This window comes from Sorex fumeus, unplaced genomic scaffold (assembly GCF_029834395.1).
Source record: "Sorex fumeus unplaced genomic scaffold, SorFum_2.1 ptg000122l, whole genome shotgun sequence".
NCBI classification, from domain to species: Eukaryota; Metazoa; Chordata; class Mammalia; order Eulipotyphla; family Soricidae; genus Sorex; species Sorex fumeus.
Genome location: NW_026606179.1, coordinates 62,505,406 through 62,517,471, shown reverse-complemented (window position 1 = coordinate 62,517,471; position 12,066 = coordinate 62,505,406). Strand labels below are relative to the sequence as shown.

At 64.9% G+C, this 12,066-nt stretch overlaps 1 protein-coding gene across 1 annotated transcript; it reads right to left on the bottom strand.

Annotated features, from left to right (window-relative positions):
- Positions 1-360: 360 nt before the first annotated feature.
- Positions 361-11,582, bottom strand: IRF8 (interferon regulatory factor 8). Its single transcript, XM_056137007.1, has 8 exons — positions 11,408-11,582; positions 7,960-8,143; positions 6,012-6,085; positions 5,631-5,736; positions 5,093-5,140; positions 1,267-1,653; positions 806-921; positions 361-535 (listed from the first exon to the last, which is right to left on the bottom strand). Exons 1-8 carry the CDS (start codon positions 11,579-11,581, stop codon positions 362-364), a joined length of 1,263 nt encoding a protein of 420 aa, XP_055992982.1. The 5' UTR covers position 11,582; the 3' UTR covers position 361.
- Between the last annotated feature and the right edge of the window lie 484 nt (positions 11,583-12,066).

Genomic DNA, 12,066 nt, shown 5'->3' with positions numbered 1-12,066 from the left:
TGACGGGATACGGCCGCGACAGACCAAAGCACCAGTGGAGGCCGCGAGCTGGGAAGCGTTTATTCAACAGGGGGTCCCACTTGGCCGCCAGGTAACAACAGCCCCGTCTTCCTGCCCCCGGCGGAGTCCCACGGCGCCGGCAGAAGGCCAGCAGCAAAGGAGAAGCGCGAGGCAGGGGAGAAACGTCTCTGGGGAGGGGACGCGGCCAGGCCCGGCGGCCCACGAAGACCACAGCCGCTCTGCCCTCCATCGGCAAGTCCCCACACGCTCTCAGGCCCGGCGGGGGACGGGGGGGCCGGGAGCACCCACACCCCTGGGAATTCCCACGGCGCCGGAAGAGAGGGAGCAGCCGGGCCGGCGATCAGACGGTGATCTGCTGGTTCTCCCTGAAGAAGGGCCGCTGGTGGGCCGTGCACGGGTCGGGGAAGAGCCGGAGGACCGGGTCGGCCGGGGACTCCTCGGGCGGCGCCAGGCTCCCGGCCCCGCAGCTCTTCCGGGCCTCCTCCAGCAGCTGCTGTGCGTACAGCTGCTCGACCTGTAGGCGGGCAGCGGGCAGTGGGCAGTGGGCGGCAGGCAGGGGGCACGGGACGCCCTCGACAGTCCCGCCCGGATCCTGCTCCAGAACCCGGTGACAGCCAGAGCCGGCGCAGCCCTGGGCCCGGGGTCCAGCCTGCCATGCTGGAGCCCCCGCTCCTCCCCACCACGCGCCTCTCCGAGACCCCCGGACAGAAGAAAGCCCAACACAGACAAAAGCGGGGACCCAGGCTGGGAGCGCGCCCCCCGCCCCCGGGCCCCGGGCCCTCACCTGCACGAGGATGAGCTTGGAGCGCAGCGGGGCGGCGTCCGGGAACTCCTCCCCGAAGCACAGCACCACGCGGCTGTCGGGCAGGCGGCTCTGGCCGCTGTAGAACAGCTGCAGGTCTGCGGGCACGGGGGGGGGGGGGGGGGGGGGGGGGGCTCAGCGGGCTCAGAGCGCCCCCCGGGGGCACAGACTGGGGGGCCCAGGCCCGGCCGCTTCCCAGGGGTCGGCCCAGAGGCTCCGTTCCCAGCCTCCCCGCCTCTGGGAGCTGCCGGACACGCCGAGCCCTCGTCCTCCCCCCGCCCCCAGAGTGCAGGCGGGGAAGTCGAGGCACGGAGCTCGAGATGCGGGAGGAGAAGCCAAGGGGGGCGGCATTAAGGAGATCCAGGACCCTGAAACGGGGACAGGAGGGGAGGGGCCCGGCGGGGGCAGGGGCAGGGCTGGGGGCAGGGCTGGCGGGCACAGACCTCGGAAGAACTGGCTGGTGTCGAAGACCTTGACCACCTCCTCGCGCTCCAGCTTGTTGGGACGGTCCGTCCAGGGCACGGCGTTGCCACTGCAGAAGACGCGGCCCTGGCACTGCCGCCTGACCAGCACGCCCTGCCGCCCGCTATGCAGCAGCACGCCCCGCTCCAGGTGCCCGAACAGCTTCCGGGTCACCTGCCGCTGCCGCTCGCTGGCGATGCTGTCGGCCGGCGGGAAGCGCACCAGCTCCAGGCCCTCCGGCCCGTACAGCCTGGTGCCCAGCAGGCCCGGCTGGCCCAGCGAGAGGCGGCACCCCTCGGGGCAGGTGGTGGTGGTCTGGCCCACCAACTTGCCCCCGTAGAAAAACTTGATGACCATCTGCGAGAAGACTGTGGGAGGAGAGGGCGGTCAGGGGGCTGCAGGGTGGGGGTGTCTCCTATCCTGGTCGTGGCCCAGGGGCCCTTCTCTCTCCCTTCTCTCTCCCACCACGCGCCTGGGACCTCTTGGACACTCGGGGAGAAGTGCGTGGTCCTGTTTGGAAACTGTATTGAACACAGGAAAAAATACACAGGCGGCCAAGGGACCCGCAGCCTCCAGACAGAGGAAGGACTCTGGGCTCCAGCAGGAAACGACAAGGCACAGAGGGCCCCAGGAACCGGGAGATTTAACAAACTGTCTCTAAGCTGGGCCCTAACCACCTGGGCAGTGTTACAGTGTATCCGGGGCAGGGCTGTAGCCCAGCACAGCGCTACAGTGTAGCCATAGCAAGTTACCCTTATTGACAGGCGTGGTTAAATCGACTTTGACTCCAGATTGATGGAAACAAAGACGCCGTCATCCCCCATCCCCCAACTCCCCCAATCCTGGACAACTCTGAACAATCTCCCCGAAAGCACTTCATCCGGAAAAGTCTGAACCAGCGCGATTCAGGGATGGCGGGCAGACAGGACAGAGGCCGGGTTCCCAGCACACTCCTCACACACCCAACCTGACCACCTCCTCAGAGGGCAGGAAGGGGCCGTCAGCCTCAGCAGGGTCCCAGGACCTCCGATTTCAACACCTTGTCCAGGCTTTCCCGGGACTTCGCTTTGGCGGCCAATTCTGACTTAAACCGCACGTCATTCTCACAGGGGAGATAGTCTCGGTTTAAAATAAACCTGACGTGGGGCTGAAGAGATAGCACAGCGGGGAGGGCGTTTGCCTTGCACGCGGCCGACCCGGGTTCTATTCCCAGCATCCCATAGGGTCCCCTGAGCACCACCAGGAGTAACTCCTGAGTGCAGAGCCAGGAGTAACCTCTGTGCATTGCCAGGTGTGACCCAAAAAGCAAAAAAATAAAATGAAAAATAAAAAATAAATAAACCTGACGTTTCAAATGGAATTTGGAGAATAACAGAGGTCAGTAACAGCCCCGGCGGTGCCCAGATCTCACAGCGACGGCAAAGGTGGGGCTGTGTCATCCCAGGACCAAAGTGTGGGGCTGGCGACCGGGAGTGCCGGCATGGCCAGACTCAGGAAGTCCCAAAGGAACCTGCATTTGGGCCTCGGGGGCGGGGCTGGCCGACATTTGCAGGGTGCTGGTTGTTTGGGCCCGAGGCTGCCCCGCGCCTCCATCCACAGAGCCTGAGAACTCCCGGGCAAGAAACCCTGGTTGGGTCAGCGCAGACCCTCGGCTCCGGTTAGTGTCTGCATGTCACTAACCGATATTCGAGCAGGCGGGCTCCAGTTCAGCTCCCTTATCTGACATTTGGGGAAACTGAGGCCCACGAGGTCCTCCCACCTGTGAGATGTAGTGCCAGCTGCTGGCACTCCGGCCCCTGCCCCTGCCCGCCCCTGCCCCTGCGGGCATGCCAGGGACATCTGATGACTCAACACTATCCACTTCCTGTGCCGGCTGAGCTCTGAACTTTGCTCCACAAGAGGATGGCCCCCGGCCCCGCGGCCACTGTCCCTTTGCCTTATCTGTACCCGTGCCCGGTGGCGTGTGGATGGGCTCCACAGAGGGCGTGCACTGGGGTCCCCGTGGGCACAGGCAGGTGGGGGGGACAGGGATCCCAGGGCTGCAGGGTGGCAGTGACTCCGCCAGGTTGGAATTGCCGGAGGTGACTATGTAGGGGAGGGGAGAGCCCGGAGGAGAAGCAGCTCCCTGCCACCCCCCCCCCCCCTGCTCCCGAGAGCACAGCCTGTGGGGCCACAGGGCAGACAGACACAGGGACCTGCTCGCCCACGGGACGCTTCGAGGCTCTGCCGGGAGCTCGTGTTCCCGCTGCCTGTGCCCCAGAGCAGGGCAGAGTGGGCACGGAGCTGCCCTGCCCAGGGCCAACCTAGCTTTGATCCTGGCACCACAGACATCCCCTGACCCCTGCCAGGAGTGACTCCTGAGCACAGAGCCGGGAGCAAGCCCTGAGCACCACTGGGCGTGGGCCAAGAACAAACAGAATATATAAACCAAGAGAACAAACAGGGACGGCCGACGGCCGACAGAGCGGGCTGTGACGATGGGCCCCTGGGCCCAGGAGCGGGGAGACTGGGCAGGAGGACGAGGTGCTCTTGGGCTGGCCAGGCCCGGGGAGGGAGCGTGGCCTGGAAATGAAAGGACTATCGCTACCCACAGCCGTTTCTCAGCAGAGAAACTGAGGCAGGGACCCCAAGGGTCAGCGGCTTCCAGACACCAGACCCCACTGCGTGTGTCAGTGTGCAGAGAGGCCGGGCACACTCGGATCCGCCAGGCCCCACACTTGGATCTGCAGGGGTCAGCTGGGTGCCAGCCCATGCCAGCATCTGAACAGGAAGTTCCCACAAGAGAACCCAGACTCCCGCTTCTCTGGAAAACGGGCTGGGCCAGGGAGTGGCCGGAGGCCTCAGCTCCCCCAGCGCTGCCACAGACCCCCCCCCCAGGTCCCAGGGCAGGATCAGCCCTGGGGTGCCCCCAGGCATGGCTCCAAACTAGAACAATTGGCGGCATTGGGGTCCAGCACTTGTGATCAGCGGGCCAGGTGCCTCCCACCCACTCACGCATCCTGGCCTCATCCAGGGAGAAGGTGGACCCCGACATCGGCTGTGAGCAGGACACGGAGGCTGCCAGGGCCCTCAGCTTGGCCAGCAGCAGCTGCTCCCCCTCTGCCCCTGGAGAGACCCCCAGAAGGCACCACCAGCAGACCTAGGCACCGGCAAGCACCAGTTCAAAGGACCTTCTCACGAGCCCCGACAGTCTGGGGTACAGCGGCACAGGTGAGGGGTCTCCAAACAGGCTGGCAGCTATACCCCATGGCACCCCACTTCCTAGCTGGGTGGTCTTGGCAGAGCACCCCAAACCCTTGCTCACTCGGCCCTCTCTCAGGATCCCCCACCTCAGCCCTAATGCCTCCAGCCCACATCATCACACCACGGCTGATCAGCAGCTTATGGGGAAGATAAACTCAGGGGCCACAGCAGGACCCAGCTTGTGTCCTCAGAAATACAGCATGGCCCAGAGGCCCCTCTGCCCAAATGCCCTTGCCTGCCTCATCTCCTCACCACCACCACCACTATCACCATCATCCCCTTTGTCACAGCTGTAACTCAGGTGTGGGATGAAGAGACGCCAGCGCCAGGGACATCCACAGGCAACCACACTCCAGCCGGGTCTGGGCCCCACTGTGGGTATTTGCACGGCCACCCGGGGTGAGGAGTGGGGGTCTCTCTGTGGGCCTCTCTGTGGGGGTCATCTGAGGCGAGGCTCCAACAGGCTGACCACAAGGGAGGAGGAGTCGGGGCCCAACTCTGACACCAGATGCCCCTGGTCTACGGGCCCCTGAAAGCCCACAGGCTCACCGGCCCAGCCCTTACCTGTGTGGTGCCCTTCATAGGCCGCGTACCCAGGCATCAGCGGTAAGCCTGTAGGGAAGGGCCAAGTGCGTGACAGGAGGCCCAAGGCAGGGCTGTCCCTGGGCAGGGTCCCTGGGCTCGGGTGGGGGGAGGGAGGCCTGCGGGTTGACAGAGCCAGGACCACAAGGCCGGAGACTGGGACGGGGTGAAGGCATTTGCCTGGCGGACTGCCGACCAGGGTTCCATCCCGATGCCAACAAGGGGCCCCGGAGCAGGGCCAGGAATGACCCTGAGCACAGGAGCAGGAGTTGGCTGTGAGCACCGCCAGGCGTGGCCCAAAGCAAAACACCAAAGAGCAAAGGTGACCCCAGCCGGCCCCGCGGGGTGCACTCCGCTGGACTCGGTGGCCGATGGGGCCCCGTCCCAGTGACTCCTGCCCAGACCCCCACCCCAGCTCTGGACAGCTGTGGCTCCTGGCTGTCCCTGCTGGTTGGAGTTGCAGGCCCCAGGAGTCACTGCCCCCCACCCCATCCAATCCCGCACCCCTAGGTGCCCTCACCTGCGGCCGGCTGCTGTGACCACCAGTCCGGGAGTGGCTGACCCCGGCACGCCACCGGCGGGGAGGGGCTCCGCTTGAGGACCCCCATGTAATCATCCACACAAGGCTGGGAGAGGGAGAGAGAGGAGAGAGGTGGTCACACGGGGTCCCAGGAGATCACTGACCCTTATTCCCAGGAGACAGGTCAGCCGGGCCCACCTCCCACAGAGCCAAGGGTCACCCCTCCGTGGCCACCCACAGGCTCACCACTGCGAGCTGGTGTGGCTCACAGCTTCCCCTCAGACCCCCGAAGGTTGTCTGCCACCCCCAGCCCCACCCACCCCCAGGATGGCCTGGGAGCTTGGGGGGGAGAGACGGGGTGGGGGAGGGGCAGGGGCTCACCTCTTTGGCCAGCTCCTCGCAGCCCCTCTCCAGGGCCTCGCCCGCACTGCCAGGGGCTCCCACGCCTGCTTTGCCTGTGGGGAAGCGGAGAAAGGCACCGGCTGTGGCAGTCACCAGGGGTCGTTTTAGTGCTGAGTGCAGGAAACTGGGGTGTTGGGGTGTTTGGGAACGGGCCTGGCTGCTTCTTCCCAGCGCCTGAGTCATCTGACTGTGCGGGCAAGAGAGAAGTCGGCGGCACGCGGGTGTCCCCCCCACCCTCCCCCGGTCTGCCGAGGGTGGGAGCGGCCGCGCCAGGCTGCACGACATGAGACGCGGGGCTCAGCCCACAGACGCTTGCAGAGGGGTCTTCTTTGTAAGCCCCCCGGCAGGAATTCTCTCCTTGGCCTTACCAAATGTGGGTGCACCACCCGCACTCAGGCACGCCTCAAACCCTCCCAGTCAGAAAGTCCTCAGGGCCAAAGAGACCCTAGAGTGGGTAAGAGCAGCCCAGGGGGTCCCAGCAGAGCCGGGAGGAAGTCCTGGGCATGAAGGGAGGGAGAGAGGGAGGGAGGGAAGCGAGAGGGAGGGAGGGGGAGGGGAGGGAAGGAGGGAGAGAAGGAGGGAGCCAGAGGAGAGGGAAGGAAGGAAGGAAGGAAGGAAGGAAGGAAGGAAGGAAGGGAGGGAGGAAGGAGGGAGGGAGGGAGGGAGGGAGGGAGGGAAGGAAAGAAGGAAGGAAGGAAGGAAGGAAGGAAGGAAGGAAGGAAGGGAGGAAGGAAGGGAGGGAGGGGGAGGGGAGGGAAGGAGGGAGAGAAGGAGGGAGCCAGAGGAGAGGGAAGGAAGGAAGGAAGGAAGGAAGGAAGGAAGGAAGGAAGGAAGGGAGGGAGAGAGGGAAGGAGGGAAGGAGGGAGGGAGGAAAGAGAAAGGAGAAAGAGAAAAGGAGAAAGAAAGAAAGAAAGAAAGAAAGAAAGAAAGAAAGAAAGAAAAAGCAAGCAAGCAGGGGGCAGGCGGGCAGGCCGAGCCCGCAGCAACAGTGGACACAGGGGCTCTCAGGCCCACCTGCCCCCGGTGCCCCCTAGGCCTCCCTGCTCAGCAAGGCCGTGTTGGGCTGGTCCATGCCCCTGCACCCCGGCCTGCCTGGTCACCCCGTGGCACTGGCCCGTGCTGGGCTCTGGGGCTGCCAGCAGTGCCCCCGCCCTGCAGCTCGGAAACCCCTGGGGCCCAGAGGGTGCATTTAGACATTATGCAAATGCCACGTCCCTCTGCCCCGAAGGGGATGCAAACCTTGCCATCACCTGTCCTGGCCCGCTGGGGTCCCCAGGGAGGCAGAGACGCTTCCTTTCTGCCAAATCACAGCCACTGTGTGGCCGTGGGAACACGCGGCGGCGGGGAGAGGCAGGAGCCCGAGTCCTGCCCCGCCAAGCTGCCCTGCGCCTGAGGACAGTGACCGGGGCAGCCCCTCCGGCCAGCACTGGGGCCGGGTGCGGCCCGAGGGCTCGAGTGTGCAGACAGGCCCGTCACAAATGGGCGAGCAGGGCCCTGGGGTAGGCTGGCCCGTCGGGGCCGCCCGGTCCCTTGCCACTGCCTTGCAGAGGGTCCCTGTCATGATGGTGACCTGCGGTGAGGCCCACACTGACACTCTCCAGAGCCTGGCGGGTCAGAGCCGCTGCCCGGGGGCCGCAGCAGCCAGGCTGGGAGCCGCCCACCGGGGACAGAGTCTGGGGGCTGGGGGGAGGGCACCCGGCTGCTCACTGGCCTCAACCCTGGGGACTGTCCTGGGCTCACAGGGGGCAGAGACCCTGGAACCCCAGCGAAGACCAGGAGCCCCGTGCGACCCCGGCCCCAGCCTGCGTCCCCTGGGAGATGGGACTTGAGCAGCCAGGCCGCCCCTCCCCACAGTGGGCCGGGCCACAGGGGCTTTCTGTTCTGCGTCCAGGAGGGCCCGCCCTGCCCCTCGCCCCGGGATAGTTACATTTCTGCTCATCCTCAGGCACGATGCGGTACACCTTGTACGGCTCCGAGATGTCCAGCTGCGAGCGGTCGGTCACTTCCTCGAAGTCCGGACTCTTGTTGAGGGCACAGCGCAGTCGCGTCTTCCAAGTGGCCGGCTCGGCCTTGTCCCCCTCCTTGAACTTCCCTTTGAAGACTGCCCAGGCCTGAGGGAGGGACGTGGCCCCTGAGTGGCCCCCTGGGGGGTTCTGGCCACTCTGGCCCCACAGGCTCGCAGCTGCCCACCATGCATGCGCCCGACTAAGCCCCCAGGTCTGAGGCCACATTTTCCACAGCTGGGGCCAGACACACTCACACAGACACACCAACATGCTCACACAGACATGCACACATGCACTCACGTACACACACACACGCACGTACACATACACACATGCAAATGCACATGCAGACACACACATGCGGGCATACACACATGCAGACACACCATGCACCCATGCACATATACACACATGCAGACGCACACGTACACATGCACGCAGACAGGCTGAGGCTGCCTCTTGGCAAATCCCCTGGCCAGAGAGCCAGGAAGGGCCTGAGGTCGCGCTTGGCAAAGAGGAAGTCGCACTTGGTTTCACTAGAACTTCAAAACAAAGAACGATTTGTTGCTTTTTCAGATCAAGACCCAGCTACAATGTGGCAAGGGAAGGGAACGCCGGGCCCGGCGGACTTTTATAGACTCTGGTTTTGCATTCGGCCCTTATTCTTGGCCTCCCCACCCCACCCCCAGCCCGCCCGGGGGTTGTTTAAAAAGCGACAAAATATTTTTCCTCTGGGAGCCTGTGACCCCCTTAGAAACTCTGAGCTGGATTCTGTGGGCTAGGAGTGCTGCAGGGCCGCCGGCACCCCGGGGCTCCCCGAACACGCAGATGTGCCCAGCCCCCGTTAGGAGGGACCCTGCTAGGCCTGTGGTCCTGACGGCACTCCCCAGAGTCCCCAGCACCCCCCAGCACCCGGCCCTGGAGGCAGGCAGAAATGCGGGCCCCAGGCCCTGCACCCCAATATCTCTGTGGGTCCAGGGCGGGCTCCCGGCATCGCCCCGCCAGACTCTGGAGACAGCCCCTCGGGGCTCAGAGCTGGCCCCTGCCCCAGTAAAGAAACTGGAACCGTCTCTGCACTAGCCGGGCCCTGGCAGCGGGTCCGAGAGGAAGTGTCGGGTAGCGTCTGCCAGGACAGGTCTGCCCATCCTGTCCAGGGCTGGGCCAGCCGTCATGCCCGACCTGCTCTCAGGGGCTCAGAGGGGCAAAGGCATCAGCTCCCCCCACGTTGACCCCCCCCACCCCCACTCCGTGGCCCCAGCCAGGCAGGGCTGGAGTTCTAGAACCATCCTGGGCCTCTGCCTTGTGGTACTGGGAACGCGCACACACACACACACACACACACATGCTCACACACCACACATATGCATACACACATATGCACATACTCACATGTGATATATACATGCCTACACACGCATGAACACACACATGTGTAAACTCACACATGCAAACACACGTTCCCCTGGCGACCACTAAAAATGGTTCAGGCTGCACCCGGCGCCCTGGAGGCAAGACGGATGCCCTCACCTTCAAGGAAGTTGGGCCCAGGGTGGGGGCAGCAGCTGGACCCACGCTAGTCCCTGGGCAGCTCAGAGGGACCCAGACGAGGAGGCCACACAGCCCTTGTGAGCTGCCTCTGCGGGTCCGGGGGTCCCCAGGCCGCTGCCACAGCGTCCCATGCCAGCCTTGTACAAGCACTGCCCTCTGTGCCAGGAGCTTCAGGGCCTCATGCGTGGGCACCCGGACCCAGACCTCAAGCTCCTGAGACCAGCCGGGAAGAGGCGGCAAAACGCCTCACCCAACCAAACCCAGTCACACTCTGGCAGCAAACTTGGTTGGGGGGCATGAAATAGCGGGGGTCCATCTACACCGCACAGGCCTCAGAGTCCCCATGGTGGGGGGGGGTCTCAGGGGCTGGCGCTTCTCACTGTCCATGCAGGAGCCCACATGGGGGCTTTTCCTAAAACCCAAGTCTGAAGGCTCTGTGGGCTCTGGACAGGCTGACCGGCCGCTGGAAGCCGGGGCCCCCCGCAGCAGAGCAGGCGGGGCGGGGGGTTCAGAGACATGTCGCAAGGCTGGAGGGACCCTCAGCGCTTCCCCTCCTCAGCTCTGGGGGGGCCCGCGCCCCTGCTGAGATTGTAGCGGCCGATTGCCACACTGGCGGCTGCGTAACGACGGAAACGTGGGAATCTGCCGGCTTCCCGGCTGTCGAAACGGCTCCATGGGCTGTTGCACAAGAAGGCCCAAATCTGGGGCCAGCCCCTTCCCCCGAGGGCCACAGCACGGCCCGGCCGGGGCCTCCCACCCCTCCACACACTGGGCTCTGCTCGTGGGGACCAAACTCGCGCCACAGACTGGAGGAGGCAGACCCTGGCCAGGAGCGACGGCAGCGTGAGGACGTTCGCCTCGGACGCAGCCCCGGCACCCCACAGGGTTCCCTGAGCCCACCAGGAGTGACCCTGAGTATCGCAAAGGCGCAGACACCCCCCCCCCCCGGAGTGCACAGGACACCCTGGCCCAGAGGCGGCTAGGGCGAGGCTGGAGGGAATCGTGCCCGGGACACCTGTGGGCCCAAGAGAAGGGTTCGGGGTTTGGGGTGGGGGGGGGGGACTGGCCAGGGGCCACACGGGAACAGGGGACCAGACCCTCACCAGCCCTGGCCAGCTCACACGGGCCCACATGGACACCAGGACCCACCGCTGACTGACCCAGCCGGGGCCCAGTCTCTGCACACTCAGTCTCCTGCCCTGCACACACCTGCGGGCCCAAGGGGGGACACCCCACACTCACCCACACTCGCACACCCACACACACCTGCTCACACACACTCTCACACTCACACACTCTCATACTCACACACACTCGCATACCCTCACTCTCTCGCACACACTCTAGCACTCACACACACTCTCACAACACTCACAAACACTCTCACACACTCACACACTCACACTCTCACACACTCACTCTTACTCTCACACTCATGCGCTATTCCTTTCACATGCTCACGCTCTCACACACTCACACTCACACTCTCACACTCTTGCACTCACACACACCCTTACACTCTCACACACTCACGCTCTCACACTCCCATATTCTCAAGCTCTCACAGCCACACACTCACTCTCACACTCACACACACCCTCAACCACACTCATAAACACCCTCACATGCTCACACTCACACACACTCGCTCACACACACTCACAGACTCACACACACTCACGCTCTCACACACTCACACTCTCACTCTCACACACTCATGCTCTCACACCCATTCTCACGCTCACGCTCACACACTCTCGCTCACACACCCGCTCTCATCCTCGCTCTCGCGCTGGCCGCGCAGCGGGCGAGGCAGCCGACCTTGAAGATGGACGCGTCCACCTCCTGGTTGTAGTCCTGCTTGCCCGCGTGCTTCCAGGGGATGCGGAACACGCGCTTCTCGTCGCTCTCCCACACCAGCCCAGGGTAGGCGCCGCTGTCGATCTGCTCGATGAGCCACTGCCGCAGCCGCCGGCCCCCGCTGCGGTCACACATCCTCGGGGACCGACTCCGCCTGCGCCACCGGCTCTTCGCGCCGAGAACTGCCGGCAGGAAAAGCGGGAGTGGAGCGGGATGCCTCCGGCTTGGGGGAGGCCACCGGGGCAGTCCGAGACCCCACCCACTGGCCCCTGACCTCATCGCTGTCCTGGCCCGAGCTCCGGGAGCAAGCGGGTGGCCATCACCCAGGACACAGGAGCCCCTGCCCGCTCTGGACTGCCCCGCGCACACACGGCAGATGAGCACAGGAGTCAGGGGAGGCGGAGTCGGGGTCCCCGGGCTGACTCTGGGGGTGGCACAGGCCTGGCTCGAAGGTCTGGGGGAACCTTCTAAGCAACAGGCCCGTTACTGCCCCCAGCCCCTTGCTCGGTGGCTCCTGATGCCACGGTCAGAGTCAAAACCAAGTGTGAGCACAGCGGACTGTCCCCCACCAGGAGCCCACCCAGGTGCCCGGGGGCTGCGGGCAGGACAGTGGGAACCTT